General features: G+C 41.3%; 1 protein-coding gene and 1 pseudogene across 2 annotated transcripts in view; both read left to right on the top strand.

The window, feature by feature from the left end:
- The window catches only part of LOC138026412 (carotenoid-cleaving dioxygenase, mitochondrial-like), an 11,776-nt gene extending 6,271 nt beyond the window's left edge, over nucleotides 1-5,505 (top strand). The window contains exons 1-4 of one of the 2 annotated variants that reach the window (XM_068873760.1): nucleotides 92-187; nucleotides 2,049-2,571; nucleotides 3,114-3,822; nucleotides 4,930-5,505. In XM_068873760.1, the coding sequence (XP_068729861.1) occupies nucleotides 2,064-2,571; nucleotides 3,114-3,822; nucleotides 4,930-5,230 (1,518 nt within the window). In that variant the 5' untranslated portion in view covers nucleotides 92-187; nucleotides 2,049-2,063 and the 3' untranslated portion in view covers nucleotides 5,231-5,505. Of the gene's footprint in view, nucleotides 1-91; nucleotides 188-2,048; nucleotides 2,572-3,113; nucleotides 3,823-4,929 lie in introns of those variants that run through there. The other variant, XM_068873761.1, reaches the window with a different exon arrangement.
- A 6,904-nt stretch (nucleotides 5,506-12,409) lies between these two features.
- On the top strand, nucleotides 12,410-19,108 carry LOC138027432 (carotenoid-cleaving dioxygenase, mitochondrial-like; annotated as a pseudogene).
- Nucleotides 19,109-19,169: the final 61 nt, after the last annotated feature.

Here is a 19,169-nt window from a genome sequence, read left to right as displayed (position 1 = left end):
CAAACCGTTTGTAGTAAAGTCAGACAACAACATTGACAACAAGCAAATGAAACGTTGCGTGACCGTGTGACAATCATCGTGGAATCCTGTTACATTACAATGCGATTTTAAAGAGTGGAGCTCAGCGACTCTGCAGTGTCTCTGGCAGTTGGCGTATATTCCATAAACTCCAATTTCAGATGTTACGGTAAGTAATTACCGGCAGAAAGATAGCAACCTCGCTATTTCCACGAAACGCAGTTTATTTAATTGTAACCAACGAGAGACAACTTAGCTCGAGCTAGCGACTATTCTTAAGGCCAAACGCTCGCAACATTTCAACGCAACATTATGCAACATTGTTTGGCACAACATGTTGCATACGTTTGGCCACCCTGTTGCGATATGTTGCTATATGTTGCAACATGTTGGATCAAATTTGAAAACGGTCAAACTTTTCGTGCAATATGGAAACAAGTTAACACATTTAGCATTTTGGCCAAGTTCGCGTCTCTAGAGAGCGTGTAATAATTGATTACTAGTGGAAGATGACCTTTGAGTAAAAGCGGTGTTGCGTTACAGGCAGCCGTTGAGAATTTAAATTGTATCGGACTTTGTATCATTCAATAAAATGAATAAAAATGACTACCTCTGGTGTATTTTTGTGCCTTTTGGAGCTTATTTTACCGTTTCGGGAATTCCGTGTTTTCAATGTTCTAAGGGTGAAGACGAAGTCTGCACACTACGATTCCGACCGTTGTCAGCTCAGAGGCGGTTTGCGACTCGAAAATCCATCCCTGCCGCGATTTTTTCACGCAAAGCTAAAGCCATATCATTTGCGAACCTCGGTGAATGTTTCGTCGTCAAAAATCCCCACGCACTTGGCTGGAAATGAGCATTTTCTGCTTCCGATTACACGATAGCTGATGAAGTTAACGGCTGGTGATACTGAATGACCTCGGATCCAAGCTCCGTGTCGTGATACAGTATCACCAGCCGTTAACTTCATCAGCTATCGTGTAATCGGAAGCAGAAAATGCTCATTTCCAGCCAAGTGCGTGGGGATTTTTGACGACGAAACATTCACCGAGGTTCGCAAATGATGTGGCTTTAGCTTTGCGTGAAAAAATCGCGGCAGGGATGGATTTTCGAGTCGCAAACCGCCTCTGAGCTGACAACGGTCGGAATCGTAGTGTGCAGCCTTGAACTTCGTCTTACAACATTGAAAACACGGAATTCCCGAAACGGTAAAATAAGCTCCAAAAGGCACAAAAATACACCAGAGGTAAGTCATTTTTATTCATTTTATTGAATGAACGTTAAATTGAGCGTTTTTTAGGCTTCATAATCTTCGGTATTTTATTTCCGATACAAAGTCTTACAACGCGTTTAAATTCTCAACGGCTGCCTGTGACGCAACACCGCTTTTACTCAAAGGTCATCTTCCACTAGTAATCAATTATTACACGCTCTCTAGTGACGCGAACTTGGGCTGCCTATGGTTTTGACTACTACCGTTAATACATGTGTCCAAAATGGCCGCTGATTTATGCGGATACAAATTGGCCCTTGTTGCCTCGTTCAGGATAAAATATTCTTTTGAATTTTAAGCTTAAGAGGCATCAAGAGATGGCGCAGTGGTGAGAGCACTCGCCTCCCACCAATCTGGCCCTGGTTCGATTCCTCGACTCGGCGTCATAGGTCTGGGCCGCCTATGATGTGGATTGAGTTTGTTGGTTCTCTACTCTGCACCGAGAGGTTTTCTCCGGATACTCCGGTTTCCCATCTCCTCAAAAACCAGCATTTAACTTGATTTACGTTGATTGTTAATTTCACTTTACAGTGTCCCCAACTAGTGCTCCAGCGGTAAATCGACTGGACACTTAAATAAAGTTCCGTTCCTTTCCTTTCCTTTATTCGAAAATAACAGTACAAGAGAAAGCACCTGTTCCCTTGTTTAATAGAAAAAAGTGAAATTGAGCAATAATTTAAGATGTTCACTTACATTTGCTTCATAAAAATCCCCTTTTCCCAGAATTTCTGTTCCATGTTCTCATTGGTCCCCTTAGGTTCTACAAGGCACCATGACAGCGCCACCAGACCATTCCTGCCTTTACCAAACGGCGGAAGAGCGCCCTGAGCCAATCAGAGCTGAGATCAGAGGCAAAATTCCTTCCTGGCTTAATGGAACCTTGATAAGGAATGGACCCGGCAGATTTGAATGTGGTGACACATCGTTCAATCATTGGTTTGACGGGCAGGCGCTTCTGCACCGATTTCACATACAAGAAGGAAATGTGACCTACAGCAACAAGTTTGTGCGGAGCGAGAGTTATGCTGATTCCTTAAAACGAGGAAATTCATGTCATTTGGAATTTGGTTCATTCATTCCCCCAGATCCGTGCCAGAACATCTTTTCACGCTTCTTCTCCCGCTATTGGGGGCAAGAATTATCTTTCGACAACACATGTGTTAACGTGTTTCCAATGAAGGACAAGATGTATGCAACTACTGAGAGTGAAATTTTATTTCAGATCGATCCAAAAACGCTGGATACATTGAATAAGGTGGATCTATCAAAAGAGTTTCCAGGTAACTACAGCATACATCAGTGCACTGCTAGCATTTCCTACGAGTCACGCAATTGTGTTTTGTCACTCATTACCTTCCCATTCCTCCCTCCGCCGTTTCTCCTGCTTGCGTGACAAAGCATGAACTCATAATGCGCGCGACTTGCCTGAGAGACAATTGCTTAAATCATCAGTGTCTTACAAGGTTGCTTAAATTGCCCCGTTAAGTGTTTATAAGAGACAATTGCTTAAATTGTCCAGATACATGTGAGGATTACTTCTCCCTTTCATAGAAGGGATCACAAAAGGGACGGCTAACAGAAAAAAAGAAAAAAAACACCAGGGACATCGGATACCTTTTTAAAGAACTTGGACTAAAAACATTGGCCAAGACAAACAAATATTAGGGGTCACTATTCCACAGTTTATCATACATTACCATGTAATGTGAAGCGTATTAATCTGGCCTTTTATCTCGTCAACTCCTAGACTGACTGGTTGACTGAATAACTTGTCTAACGGATGAACTAAGTGACTTATCAGCAGCTTAATTTCTCCTAACAGGTGATATCACCATTAGTAGTGCGACAGCCCATCCTCAAGTGACTCCGGACGGTTCTGTGATAAACATTTCCGTGACATTTGGAATGAACTCCACATACAACATCATCTGCATACCACCCTCCTCAGGAGAAGCTGGCGAAACCACTTTAGCTGGAGGCAAGGTGATTTGCAGCATTCCGCCAACGAGTGGCATCGCATATTTCCATAGCTTCTGCCTCACCGAAAACTACATCGTCGTCACTGAAATTCCTCTATTGCTAAACGTCTGGCGAATCCTCAGCCACAAACTTTTCGGGACCACTTACGAAGATTGGCTTTACTGGGATCCAAACCAGCGCGCCAGATTTCACGTCGTCAACAGAAAAAACGGAAACCGCGTTGGCGTCTTCACGGCGGATCCGTTCTTTGTATTTCACCACATCAACGCCTTTGAAAAAGACGGAAAAATTCACCTCGATGCTTGTTGCTATCGCGACCACTCGCTTGTGAAGCAAATGTACCTGCATAATTTGCGCTCCCCAGCGCAACCGGGCAAAAAGAAGTTCGCCACACCCTATGTACGCCGTTATGAGCTTCCTATTAAAGATCTAGGGGATGCAGAAGAGAAGCCTCTCCCGAAGGGAGGAGATGGACGGGATTTTATTTTGCTCTTCATAGGGATGGAACTTCCGAGGATCAATTATGAGGAACACAATGGAAAGCCTTACAGGTATATAAATATCTAACAGTTACGTTGTTCCATTCTAACAGCAGTTATCTGTAGACTGTATAATATTACTACGCTCGCAGCTTAGCCAAAAAGTCTCGCTATTATCCTGACTAATCAGACGCATAACTACCAAGTTGCCGTATTATAATTTTCTCTAGCACGTTTTTCATGTTATTGAATAATCTGACTTTGAGTACGGAAATTAATCCCAGGTCACATTGGTGGAAGCAAGTGCTCTCGCCGACTGCGCTAACCCTACTCCCTAAAGCCTGGTTACCACTTGTGCAATAAACACAAGCACAAGCACAAGGCAAGCACAAGCACAAGGCAAGCGCACGCACACGCACACGCACACGCACACGCACACGCACACGCACACGCATACGCATAAGCATAAGCATAAGAAAAATCGTATGGGAACGGGCGTAAAATGCGCTTGTGCTTATTTTACAAGTGGCAATCGGCGTGAGTTAAGCATAAGCACAAGCACGACGATTCGCACGCCATCTTGAATCTTACTGGATCCTCTATGACGTTACTGCGCTTGCGCATACCATTTATCCTTGTGCTTATCGCACAAGTGAGAACCAGGCTTAATTAAGAATGAATGAATGAACAAACGAATGAACGAATCTAGTGAATGAGTGAATAACTTTTTAACAAGTATTTATTTATTTATTAAAATTAATACTTTGCTGCTGACCTTGCTCACCACATTTGGGCACTTTTACTGTTTGCCTCCTCATTATAGTGAAGACCATGATTATGCTCTATTTGAGAATTAGAGCTACAGTCAAGGGTAAAAATGTTCAATATAACGACTTTTGTGCCGTTTGTCTAAGGTGGTAATGGCCCTTCATCTTAACGACATTGTCCAGGCAACCAGGGAGGGAGTTGTAAAGTTTCCTGATATGATTCTACTCGATCTGCAATCTGGCACACTCTGGATCGCATCCAACAGGTCATTAATTCTTTGTCCTGATACTTGTCTTGCAACTCTCTCTATTGATGTATATCCTTGGTATCCTATCTGCCTCTAATTTTGCAGATTAGGGTCGTCGTAACAAATTAGTAATTATTTACTGGATGAATCGTCTGTCTTTCCAGATTTGTATATGGCGTAAGATCGCGAGACGCCCAGTCTATCTTTGGAAAACTTGTCAAGGTGAACGTGGAAACCAAGGAGTTTGTCACATGGGAGGAGCCGGGTGGTTTTGCTTCAGAACCTGTGTTTGTCAAAGCGCCTGATGGAAAAGCAGAAGATGACGGTGTCATTTTATCTTGTGTCATCAACGTCGAAGACCAAAGCACCTCTCTGCTGGTTCTAGATGCGACGGAGTTCAAAGAGCTTGGGAGGGGCGTTGTGGAAGGTGTCACCCCGGTGACTCTTCACGGTATATTCCAGTAGCATGATGAGTTGAATGGACTGACTCATCACATATAGTATCATTCAGCCGTTAAATTATTTACCTTCATGCACATTCAATTTACGGTACTTTAATTTGAAGCCTTAGGTCGATCGCTTGTGCACTAATAATCATGTATATGTTTAAGGCTAGTTTTCATCCGCGACGGAATTGTAGGAACAAGTAACTGTTCACAGATAATTATATTAACTTGGTGTTAGCACGTGTTTATTATTCTTGCAAAAGGTGTAAAAGATTAAAACATTGCTTAGATAACGTATGCTGCTTGTCGGCTTATCTTTGCGTCGTGGGGCCTGCTACAGAAACCGGAGATAAGCGCCGGCCTGATGGGCATTCTAGGCTCGTAGAAGACTGTTTTTTTTTTTTTTACTCGAGTACACCACACAACTGTCTTTAGAACGGTGACATATTAAGAACGTTTTCAGGCTCAAATCGCCATAAATAAATAAATAAATAAATAAATAAATAAATAAATAAATAAGAGCAGTAAGCCTCATAATTGGCCATTTCTGAGTTCATGTCTGCCTCCTCTTTTAAGTGACTTCAAGTGCAAAGTTTTTCTTTAAGTTATGAAAAGTAGTTTTCTTTCGTATGTAAAGTAGAACTAAAACTTCGCACTTAGACTCGCTTTGAAGAGGAGGCAGACTCTGAAATGGCCTTTTAAAGAGTATCGTTCCCCGCCAATAAACATGCAACTAAAAGCTCAGTCAAGCAACAGAGAACGGGTTCTGTGGTAACCACATCCATAATGTGAGGCCGGCTTTGGCCGCAGAGGACCCTAAACACGTTGCTGAGATCGTAACGGGTTCCACGGCTATGAGCTGAAACATCGATCTGTACATGGCTGCATTTGCCTGGATGATATGGCTTTACGCATGCGTAATGTACTGCAGACCGCGTGGTTGATGTTAATTGTGTGCATAGCTTCCTTCTGCTCTGTTGCTTGTCTGTTTGTCGCTTGGGTCATCAAGGCGGAATTCTAGATCTCTCTTATCATGTTAGCCTAGGCGAATAAGTTTACTGAGTGTCCGTGATTGCCAGTGTTAATGAAAAACTTGCAAATTCTTCAATAGATGCTCCTTAATTTTAGTTTTCGATCTTTCACATTGTTCAAAACAGATGTGGTATATTTTCTTCTCAGTCTTTCAGAGGGGGACATTGAGGTGTATTAGAAACCGCAAAACCGAAGAAAAAATCATCCAAAATCACAAAACCGCAAAAAATTTCGGCCAAAACCGAAAACCGCATACAAAACCGTCAAAAAGCCGATACAATGGTGACAAGTGCGGCATACAGAGCAAACTACGCTAACACTTTATTTCATCAAAGTATTTGTGAATGTCATGGACTTGTCTAAAGCCTTCATATCTTTTAGTATCTGCTAAAATCATAGGCTTTATTTCTGCCGCTCTCTCTCGGGCTTTGTGGGCTCATTTTCCGTAAAGCAGCTGGTAATGGAGCCAAGTTAACTTAGGAGAATTTGCACACAAGTCCTGTCTAAAATCTCAATTTTGCAATAGCAAAAAGCTATAGCTCTGGAAACCCCCAATAAAACTCTCTAATTGAACATTTGTGTTTGATAACTAATACCTGACAGTTTGGAGATTCGAACGGAATGTTTAATCTTGGTCTAAAACATGCGATTGCATTGAGGAAGCTAACCGGTACTGCTTGTTCCTTATTTTACATGGCAGCAGGAACTTGCTCAAAGGTTAAATGTGGTAATAAACAGAAACTTACTTAAAACAGGGGGGGTGGGGGGAAGCCCATATAAAAAGGCGAGGGATGCTCGTCTGAAATTTTACATTAAACCCTCCAAGGAGACCAATCTGGGCGTGGCCCAGGCGTTTTCTGACCCCTAAAAGAGACCATATTATCCATAACGCATAAAAATAAAAAATACAGCGACTTTTAATGATGGCAAAGACATTACCATCTAAAACATTCACCTGCGTGAAGAAATATAAAAGTGTAAATATACACTTTTATATTTCTTCGCGCGGAACCCTAAGGAGATTTTTATGGCTACATATGACTGCGTTTTGCGCAAAACACCCTAAGTGAGACCAAAATCCGAAATTTACACCCCTAACCGAGACGACGAGCATCCCTCCCCTCTTTATATGGGAGTCTTCCTTCCCTCCACTTCCTCCCCCGCGGGCACCGCCCCTCCGTATCGCGACGTTGCACCAAAGAGACTTGTCCCTAATTCATCTTGCTGGCCCTGGGAATTGTTGTCATCTGCACTGACTTCGTCACTACATTCATCAAATTCTTGCTGGCCTTTATCAGAGTCACCAGCTTCTCACTCATTTCATGCTCGTTTAAATCTTCATGGGGTCCTTCATCTTCATCCACTCCGCACCAACTCGGGCGTCATTCGACACGCGTGATCCCCTACAGTGACATTTAGTTTGTCACGCATTCCTCTCAATAGCTTTCGCGTTTCGCGGCTATAGAGTGTTTTCATGTGACGTCTCCGGGAATTGAGCTCTATTATCACTCAAACGTTTTCTTTTGTTTCGGAGGAAAAACAAGGTTACTGATCACGTGAGTGAAAACAGGCATCTTGTACCCTATGGGACCTTACATTCTGTTTAGCAGGCCCTAGTACAACCTCATTTCAACTACTGCAATATTGTTTGAGGAAACTGTGGAGTAACTTTGCAGGACAAACCGCCGGCAAAAACTACAAAACAGAGCTAGAGCAGCCCGTGTCTTGACCTACCCTAACTATGACGCTCATGTCAACACTTTATTTGAACTCTTAAGATGGAAATTCCTAGTCTCTCAAAGGCAAATTGAAAGAGCAACAATGGTATTTAAGTCCCTACAGGGACTAGCACCTGAGTATCTCTGCTTGAAAATTGTCCATCGCGATTCTGGTTATTGTTTGAGAGACTCTGTGAATAAGGTAAATGTTTCGCAACCGCGCACAAACTACTACAAAAAACAGCTTTAGCTATTTAGTGGCGCAGTTTTGTGGAACAGTTTGCCATTAGAGCTAAGGAAAGCAGAGTCCCTCAATCAATTCAAACGACTGATGAAAGAGGTTATCTAAGCCATTATTCTAAACACGGCATTCGTGGAAAGCAGCTTTTATGTATGATATTGAGAAAGATAGTTAATGTAGTTTACATAGTTCTATCTATAAATTTTTAATTGCACATATTTTTTTTAATATTGCTGATGAATTGTACCGTGGTTAAATAAAGATTAAATAAATAAATAACACTCTATTCGAGATCAATTGCCGCTAAAATCTAAGAAAAACCGGAAACCAAATAGGACAAAATAGAAAAACCCAAAAAGTACATCGGATAACAAAACCGAAAAACCGCTCCTATTTTTTACGAAAACCGAAAACCAGATGCTAAAAAAGGAAAAACTCGCAAATCGCAATGAACACCAAAACCGAAAAACCGAAGTCTTTTGGCACAAAAACCGAAAAACCGATCTAAAAAATAACCAAAACCGCAAAACCGAAAATCCCAATGTCCCCCTCCTTTAACATCCACTGAGTGCATTCCGTCGTTAACCACCGTGGCGGAAAATAACACGTTTAAACTTAAGGGAAGCGATTGATAGACCTTTTTGAATAAAGGCATGCCAATGGTTTTAACTAAATGAACGTGATATAACCCATCTTAACATTCGAATCTTTCATGTAGCTAGCTGATGAAGTTCGGTTGAGCCGATCAAAAAAACATTCATTGCTTAAACTTTTTTATTGCGCTCCTAGTTTCGGAAACTATTTTATTAGCTTTCTTTAAAACTTCGTGATTCCAGAGAACGGAAACAACACCTTTGATTGCGTAAAATTTCGGCTTTGCCAACTATATTTTTTTCGCAAACACAGTTTAACATCAGTGGGTACGCGATTCTTATAGCGCGGCAGTGTTAGGATTTTGTAATGGGCTGATCGTTACGATATCACCGCAAACCACTCACAATATAGCATTTACTGGGTGTGATACATATAGCAGGATTGGGTACCTACCATACGATCATCACAGTACGATAACAACACTACACATTGCTTTATACTATGTGGCATCACCGTACCACATAGCAGTATAAGGGACTAATTAGTCACATGGCTAATCTGAGAAAATAACATAAGAACTGCGATATAATATCCCACAGGGTAGTTGTAGGCCACAACATGGCTCGACTTAGTGCTTCGCAAGGCAGACGATGATGCAATGTACGTTAGCGCAGGAGGACCGAAAGGTATCACGGAAATCGCTGTGTATCCAGGCAATCTTGTAAATGTCACGCAGTGTCGTGACCCTTATTTTTCCTTTCACAAATCACTTCGTTTCCTGAAGTTCTACATTTCAACAAAATAAGGAAAAATTTGCAACTGGGATGTCTTAAATATTTTGCCTTTAATTTCTGCCCTCGGGCGACCGAAGTGCAAGATTCCACTTCTCCGACACAAGGTAAGCAAAGCTAAGATATCATCGACGCTTGTGGAAACCCTTGAATGCATTTTTAATTTGACGTGTCGCCCTTATAGATTAAGCGAGACGTTCATAGCTCCGTTAGCGCTTTCCTTTTAATACGTTGTACAGAAGCTAAAATATTACGTTTGATGCAATGTTTTCATGTGCAAAACGATACCTTTTCAACAAATATTCATTTATAGAAAAATATCTTCTCAAAGATGAATTCGTTCGTGATTGTTGAAATACTACCTCGTAAATTCAATGAGTTCTCACGAAATTTTATAATAGCAACCCCTTCCCAAGTATTTTATTCATACCCCTCAAGTTTATTATGGCGCAATTGGAAGTCCGATGGGCTTTATATGCCTTCCACTAGACCTGGCCATAGTTGTTAAAACGATGGATAGCGCTATCCGCCGGATAAATCTCTATCCAGCGGATAAACACCTGCAAAACCAATTGAGTTATGCAGTGAATAGTGATTTATCCGGCGGATAGCGCTATCCATCGTTTGAACAACTTAATTGTGCCTGGCGTGGATCCTTTAACAGAGTTAATCCATAAAATACGGTAAGTCGTACAAAAGAACGTCGGACCCTTGAGTTCAGAAATAGGGGAATTTGAGGATCTTAAAGACTTTTTATTTAGGGCAAAAGAGTGTCCTGTACGGGTGGAAATAATTAAAAAAACATTATGCAAATTTTGGGTGAAACAGAGAAGGGATTGGGGAGAAGAAAGACATATCTCGGGTCCAGGCTACCAGCTCGCGTAACGTGGGTTGCACTCGTGCCCGCGCAAGAGAAGAAAGAGACTGCTCGCAATCTATGTCCTGTTCGATGTGGTCAGCGGTTTGTTATGAGCTTCCGTGACATGTATTAACAATCGGTGAGCTGGAATCTCGAAAAAAATAATAAAAATATGTAAATCTAAATGGTTGACCACGCTACTCCGAAGGGTACTCCACGGTATTTAATTTGATTAGGGACCTTAAGAAAGGACAACGACAACGGCTACGAGAACTTTGTCTAAAAATATTATTTCCCGCTACTGCAATAATTTTACGATTACTCCAGGTCGCTCGGCTTGGAAAGTGTGAATACACATTCCAAGAATAAAAGTGGTGAGAACTGTGTGGACATTTAGACAGAAAATTGAAAATTCATCAACAGGTGCTCTCGTCCTCCAAATGACCTCAAAGTTGATCATTTCACGTCGTTGTCATGACGAGAACGGCAAAGAAATGTATCAAAATGTAAAACGCCCGTGCGGGGCGTGCAAAGCCAGAGGTTTTTAAAATAAAAGGCGGCTACCGGCGATAGACCGCCGTGTACTTTGGTCCATCCCGCCGCCTAGCTACTTCGCACGACCATTTGATTGAATTTTTGCTGTGCAGGTGTTTTTCCACCGTTCTCTATTATGAACGTAAAATCGCTTTACTTTCTTCACTAAACTCCAAATTATGGAGTTTTCTTCTCAAGGAAAAAAAAAAGTCTACATATTCAAACAAACGTAACGAAAATCGCGTACATCGCGTATTTAGGGTTTAGTGCTCAATTTACATGACATTCTGCCTATAATGTATTCAAATACTAATAACCAGCAATTTCTTTCAAAAATGACTATAGCAATTGTAGTGTTTTATTGCTTAATTTCCATTTCCTTTTTAGAGGGAAACACCTTTTGGGAAACGCTGGAAATGGCATTCCCAAGCTTGTAGATTTCAAACATTTCTGGGGGAACATGCCCCTAGAACCCCTAGAGGCTTAAGCCTTCAGTGCTCTGGATTCCACAGCCGTCTACTTTACTTTCCCAGCCACCAACTGCAAAACTTACTGAAAGCAATGCAAAGCTATTGTTTTTGCTAATTAAACTTATTGTTATGTGGCATTCTCGTTATCGTCTTCGTCGTCCTTGCTTAAGGGTCCGTGTTATCAAGAGTGTGAGTGACGTGTGGCTTTGTGGTAGTTTCATGTGTCCACAAAGAGCAGCATTCCATTATACAAAGAAACCCTCAACTGGTGCTTAATTTCAGACAGCTGTATCCATGGACAGAATCTGTGCAATTTAATAGTATAATTGTAAAAATGAGTATTGTCCGCTCTATAATGGGCATGGAAACTGATGCCGAATCCGCGTACTTTATCCACCGCCTTTGAACAATTGGGGCCAGTGGTTTTCAATTGAAAATCAATTGATTGTCATTAGATTAAATGTTTTGTTTCATTGTATTTTTATGTCATTACATCTTTGTTGCGTTATGTTTATGCACCAGTCATTTGACCCCCCTCGGGCGTGAGCGGGGCATTAACTTTTTATATTAATGGCAGCTGGTGAAATCCTCGCTCCCTGGGGGCAAAAGTGAAGAGTGAACTCTTCAATATCAAATCAGAAAATACGCCTACCTTTCTCGACGAAGCCCTTACATTATCGGCTTCAACAGGCTTTCTTGGTCCGTGGCGATACTGAACTTTGCAAAGCATCCCGTTCACTTCGAGACGAACCAAAGCGACGTTAATCTAAAACCGCTGACCATGGAGTGAATCCGCGCATTCCCCCGTTAATGCCCGAGGAGAGGGAGGGTTCAAATGACTGGTGCATTAAGATATTATATTTACATTTTATATATTTACGACGTTTTTCGTATATTTTCATTTTTGCGTGTTTTTGTTTGTTTTTTTTTTCATGTCGTCTGTCTAGGTCCTGTGTAGCATGGCTTCTGCGCCAGACGAGTCTGTTCTGTTTCAAACAGTGGAAGAGCGCCCTGAGCCAATCAGACCTGAGATCAGAGGCAAAATTCCTTCCTAGCTTAATGGAACCTTGATAAGGAATGGACCCGGCAGATTTGAATGTGGTGACACATCGTTCAATCATTGGTTTGACGGGCAGGCGCTTCTGCACCGATTTCACATCCAAGAAGGAAATGTGACCTACAGCAACAAGTTTGTGCGGAGCGAGAGTTATGCAGACTCCTTAAAACGAGGAAATTCATGTCATTTGGAATTTGGTTCATTCATTCCTCCAGATCCGTGCCAGAACATCTTTTCACGCTTTTTCTCCCGATTTTGGGGCAAAACATTGCCAGTCGATAACACAAGTGTTAACTTGTTTCCAATGAAAAGACAAATTGTATGCAACTACCGAGAGTGAAATTTTATTTCAGATCGATCCTAAAACACTGGATACATTGAACATGGTGGATCTATCAAAAGAGTTTCCAGGTAACTACAAATGAGAAAAACTTAAACACCAGGGCCCGGTTGTTCGAAAGCCGATTAACTTAATCCAGGATTAGCGTAAACTTTTGTTTCATGTTTCCAACTTTTTGGCGGAAGTTTCTTTTGCTTATCTTTGTCTTTTAAGATTGACTTCTTCTAATGTAAAGCTTTGCCGACGATCAGTGTTTGAACAGCATTTGGTAGTAAAGAAATAAACTCCTTGGTTAATTTTATATCTGGGATTAGCGTTAATCTGCTTTTGAACAACCGGGACCAGGCTTCAGTTGTTCAAACGATGGATAGCGCTATCCACCGGATAAATCACTATCCAGTCGATAAACACTAGCAAAACCAATTGCGCTATCCAATGGATAGTAATTTATCCGGTAGATAGCGTTATCCACCTTTGGAACAACTGGGGCCAGTACACCGCTAGAAGTTCCTTCGAGTCACTCAATCGTGTTTGTCAGCCATTTTCTTTACCCTTTCCCAGGCCTCCCTTCCGCCGTTTCTTGTGACTGCGTGACGAAACGCGGTTATATCAAAAGGCGCGCTGTTCAATTTGACGGCCGTAGAAGGGACTGAAGAGTTTCCAGGTAACTTCTCTTAGTAATTCAAAATGTGCAAACATCAGGGACTGCGTAGATTTACGCATCATCTAAAATCCAGTTGTTATGTGGCACCGATCCTAAAATGCTGGGCACAATAAAAAGAATAGGGAGCTTAAGCACGCGCGTTTTTGAGACGCGGACGGCAAACGGAAGAGAACATTTCGCGTGCCAGGACAGTGGTGTCTCACAGATGTTTGTAATAATCATCTCTAATGGACAAAAGATACTTAGCTTTTTAAATGTGGTTGTGTGAAGACAAATTAAAAGAGAAAACAGGTCACTTCCGGTTGCCGTCCGCGTCTAAAAAACGGTCGTGCTTAAGCTCCCTAATAAATCTTGATGACGAGTTTCCAGGCAATTAGTGTGGAACACGCGCTTAGACCTAAAACTTAACTCCATCGATATGGTTTGTGGTGGTATGCTTGACGAAAATTGTCATTTGAAAGATCGCTGATGCAAAACGGACGCAACATTGTTGGGTGTTACATGTTGCGTCCGCTGGCACACCCTGTTGCATGTTGTTGGGAGTTGTTGCGCACGCGCACTACACATGGTTTCCTTGGAGATAGCCGTTATGAGTCGTATCATTCCCAAAATGCACTGTACGTCCCTACATTTTTGGGGGTTGTTGCATGCATTTGCACACCATTTCCAACACCATCCAACATGTGCCGAACCAACGAGAGATGTTGAGTCCGGGTGAAGGCGGGAAGCTTAAAACACATGCGTCTTTTCTAGGGATGACATTACAGTCTGATTTGCCTTTTTATTGTCAAAGAATTTCACAATTGCAAATGTACTCGTGAGTCGTGACGTCACCCCTTGAACAGCCCTAAACCTCGCTACAAGCATTTGCAAAAAGAGTTGAGTCACTCACTGGTAATAACCATACCAATCAAAAAGGTCGGAAACAATCCAGTAAACCCTTTAAAACTCGAAGTAATTACACGTAGCCGACGCAAAGTGCGGGAAAACGTGCACGCAGAAGCCACGATTGGTTTTGGTTTCACTTCTGATTGGTTGAAAAAGTGGCGCGAGAACTTTGAGCCAATCACTGAGTGAAGTAATGCAAAACCAAAGCAATTCGCTAATTACTTTCGACACACAATTGAAAACCACTCTATATCGCGTTCCAATTATGAGATAGCTCTTTATGCAACGCACTTCACTATATTCGTGTACTTTATATTCTCGGATGACTTATTACAAATCCAATACCCTTGTTCTAATGAGGCAAAAAATGCAAATAAATATTTCCCTATTAGGATTACTTAAAACGTAACTGCCAATTTACATCATGCTGTAATCTTCGCAACAGGTGATGCCACCATCAATGGCGCCACACCCCATCCGCATCTAACCCAAGCTGGCTCAGTTATTAACATCTCCGTAACGCATGGTATGAACTCCGCTTACAACATCATCCACATACCACCCTCCTCGAAAGAATTGGATGTGGACCCTTTGGAGGGAGGTGAAGTGATTTGCAGAATCCGGCCAACCAATGGCACAGCGTATTTTCATAGTTTCTGCCTCACCGATAACTACATAGTGTTTACCGAAAGCCCCCTCGTTTATGACGTCTGGCGAGTCCTCAGTCACAGGTTCTTCGCTACAAGCCCTGAACAATGGTTTTACTGGAATCCAAACGAACGCACAAGATTCCACGTGGTCGACAGAAAGAACGGCAACCGCATTGGCATCTTTACGGCAGACCCCTTCTTTGTGTTCCATCACATCAACGCCTTTGAAAAAGACGGGAAGCTTTACCTGGATGCTTGTTGTTTTCATGACAATACGATTATAAAGCAGTTGTACTTGCGTAATTTGCGCTCCCCTGCTCATCCAGGCCAAAAGAAATACGACGTCGCACAGGTGCGTCGCTATATGCTTCCACTAGAAGAACTAGAGAGTGATAATCCGGAAAAGCCTGTCCCCAAGGAAGAGGACGGATACGATTACACTTTATTGTACACAGGATTGGAGCTACCAAGAATCAATTACGGCGAACACAACGGCAAACCTTAATTAATGTTTGCCCTTGGAAACCGGAGATAAGCGCCGGCCTGATAGGCCCTCTGACTCGTAAGCAGTGACTTAATGTTTGTCCGGGAAAGGGGGGAGTGGAGAGGGGAGCACAAGACAAAAGGCCGAAGCAATTTCCAAACTCCCCGTAATTATACCCTCTGGGTCTCGCTGTGTGACGAGAACGTTCTATGACAGTACGTCTTTGACCAAATAGAATCAAAAATTATTAGAGCCATCCCCATTGGGGATGACTCTAATGATTTTTGCCGGATTTGCTCATAGGTACGTGTATGGCATTGGATTCAAGAAAGGCCTGTCAGTATTTGAACAACTTGTCAAGCTGAATGTCGAGAGCAAGGAGTTTGTTATCTGGGAGGAGTCCGGCGGGTTTCCATCCTGTGTTTTTCAAGGCGCCTGGTGGCAAGACAGAAGATGACGGTGTCATTTTATCATGCGTCATCAATACTAGTGAGCAAACCACCACTCTCTTGGTTTTGGACGCTAGAGAGTTTAAAGAGCTTGGCCGAGCCGTAATCCAAGGCGTAACAACAGCGACTTTTCATGGTATTTTTCAACAGTGAGGAAAATAACTACGTAATGCCAAATGGCCTTACCTACGGTGGGATTCTATATCATGTACACCTATGCATGATCAAAAGCTTTTGATCAACTTTCTTGATGAAAAGCTTGTTTTTGGAATTTTTTACATGCAGCAAGCACAAGGGCATCCAATTTTAGCTGGAAATTGGGGGTGACCGAGTTTGTTTTTACTTTGCGTTTTGACTGGATTGTCTGCAGTAGTACAACACAATACAATTATCTTTATTTTACGAAGGTGACAAAATAACTTCCCAAATGTTTCTTGTTTGCCTCCCGTAATTTAAAACTTCATTCTCCTAACTACGTCCATAGATTTCATCCTTCGCGGGTAATTTTGGTGTGATATCAGGATCATACATTTTAGCTGATAATGATCTTCATTCTGTGTACCTGTTTAACTGACAAAGTTATTGAAGAATTCCGCTATCATTAGTCCCGTTTATTTCTTCACTGCTGTTGTATGGTTGTATGTCATCTTAACATTTGTAATTTATACATGTATTTTACTATATTATGTTCTATATGTGTATTTTTTTAATTAAGCGAATCTTCTAACTCTAGAACCTAGCTTGTTTTATTTAAACTATTGTTATTTTCAAAGCATTTGTTATTGCTTGCTTTTACATGGCCGCTTGGAGATAAAAATTTTCTCTTCGAGTGTTGAAAAAATATTTCACGAGTGCGCGCAGCGAACTCGTGAACTATTTTTACTGGATGAAATCCTCGCAGTACAACAAAAGATGCATTATTCTTTTTATTTCGAAAACTGAGGTTTGAATTTCACTACATAAGCTATGGGCCCGTTTCAAAAGTCGAACTTTACATGTGCCGAATCTAAAGCATATGAGCAAAAACAATAGATTTTTCTCATTTGTATTAGATTCGGCACATGTAAAGTTCGACGTTTGACACGGGCCTTACAGTCAGTTGTTTATTAGCCTGTTTTAGGCTCCCAGATAGTAGGGAAAGAGAAAAAAATGCGTGCGAAAAATGAGTCTCGCCTCGCCTCGACCCAAGTCCCCACTCGCTTTTCCCACGCAGATGTTTTCGTTTCCCGACTATCTGGTAGCCTGGAACAGGCTAGTTGTTTATTTGTATCAATAATTAAAACAAGGTCAAGTTATGTCAGTACAAAGAAAGACAAAAGGCAAAGAAAAGGCAAAAAGGCAAAGAAAGGCAAAAAATGATCTCGACAAACCTGCTTTCTTCCATTTAAGAATAAACTGGGCTTTAACTCGTGAAAAAAACAACGCAAAAACTCCCAAAAAGACCAACTAACGACGGAAAATCAAAATCACAACCAGCCACAAATACTGCCAGCCGATTGGTCGAAAACTATGTCACACGTGTGAAAAAATTCTACATTGTGGAAATTCTGGAGAAAGACATTATTATTATTATTATTATAATTATTATTATTCGATTCTGTCCAGTTGTCGGGTGTTCTACTGGGTAATGTTTATTGTGTCTCAGCAACTCCCCGTAGCTTAATTAGAGACACAACACTTTCCGGAACAGGTGAACAGATCCAAGGATGGCCGATAATTGTACACTTCCAGGTCTTTGCACCTTTTGATATGCTTCCAAGAGCACCAATCACGATTGGTATTATTGTGACTTTCGAGGCTCCATGAATCCTTCTGATTTCAAATGCTAGTTCCTGGTACTTTTCAACCTTCTCTTCAGTTCTGATGATGTTCTGGTCCGTTGGTACAGCTGTCAATAAGTGTCCATTTCTGTGTGTCTTTATGCACTGGAGTAATATCTGGCCGATTATGTTTCAGCACTTTGTGTGTGTAGACAGTCATGTCTCAGGTAATCTTCACTTCTCCATTCTCAGGGGTTGGCAAGGGTTGATGGTCATACCACTTGTCATTACACTCTATCCCATACTTCCTGCACATTTCCTAGTGTACCCCCTTCTTTATTATTATTATTATTATTATTATTATTATTATTATTATTATTATTATTATTATTATTACGTTCTTAGAAATGATGAATGACATTGGCATTGACAAAACGCAACAACACTATATAATCAAAAAAATGATAAATCTAGCCATCAGAGCGACATATTTTATCTTCCGTCGTAGAAATAAGACTTGGGAAAGCTCAGACTTAATAAAACTTTAATTTTTGTTTGTTTCTTTTAATTTTATTTGACTCATTTGTAAATACAGTATACAAGTATCATTATCATTATCATCAGCGGGATACCGTTTTTGTCGATTTGCTACCACTCGGTATACCACTAAATTTTCTGTAATAATAATAATGTGTTACATATATCGTTATATGAGGGCCACAAGTTAGAGAACTTTATCCGGTTTATGCTCAAATAAAATGGAAAACGTTGAGAACGTAGTGGGAGGAGTTTTATTAATTGAGGAATATAGAAGCGAGAAGCTTCAGGTCGGAACTTAGCTTTTTGCACATAATGCTTTTAATTCGGCACTACAATACTCCATTTTAATGCTCCTTCTTCCCCACTAAAATGCTTGGTCTCCTATCCCCCCCCCCCCCCCAAAAAAAAGGCTCTTTTTTAAATTTAATCGTTTTAACTTCAACATCATCAACACAAATAAAGGCTCAGTTTCACAAGAACTCGAATGTAGTATAACTAGTGGTAATTACGGATTAGCTAGTAAAGTAAATATTTATGCTGATTGCCCTGAAATATTCAGGGATAGTGGACTTGTGGGGTGCTTTCTGGCAGTACGCAGAGAGAACTTGAATCTCCTCTGAAAAGCAGCCGAGTTGAAAAATCACAAGTCGGCATCGTTGCCGACACGAATTGTCATGCGGGGGCGAATTGTAGTGTCTGTTTCCTACAAAACACAACCACACAGCTTTCTGATGTTCTGCTAAGTAGCTTTGATCATATTGGCTAGTGATACTTTAGATAAATGAACACAACTTCAATTACGTTTGAAAAAAAAAGCGAAGAAAACGGCCGAACAAATAACACGCCCAACTGCAAAGCACATGGAAATAAAGGGAATTTTTGCCACT

Source organism: Montipora capricornis, chromosome 12 (genome assembly GCF_036669925.1).
Source record: "Montipora capricornis isolate CH-2021 chromosome 12, ASM3666992v2, whole genome shotgun sequence".
In the NCBI taxonomy this organism is placed as follows: Eukaryota; Metazoa; Cnidaria; class Anthozoa; order Scleractinia; family Acroporidae; genus Montipora; species Montipora capricornis.
This window is presented reverse-complemented; position numbering and strand designations above follow the sequence as displayed.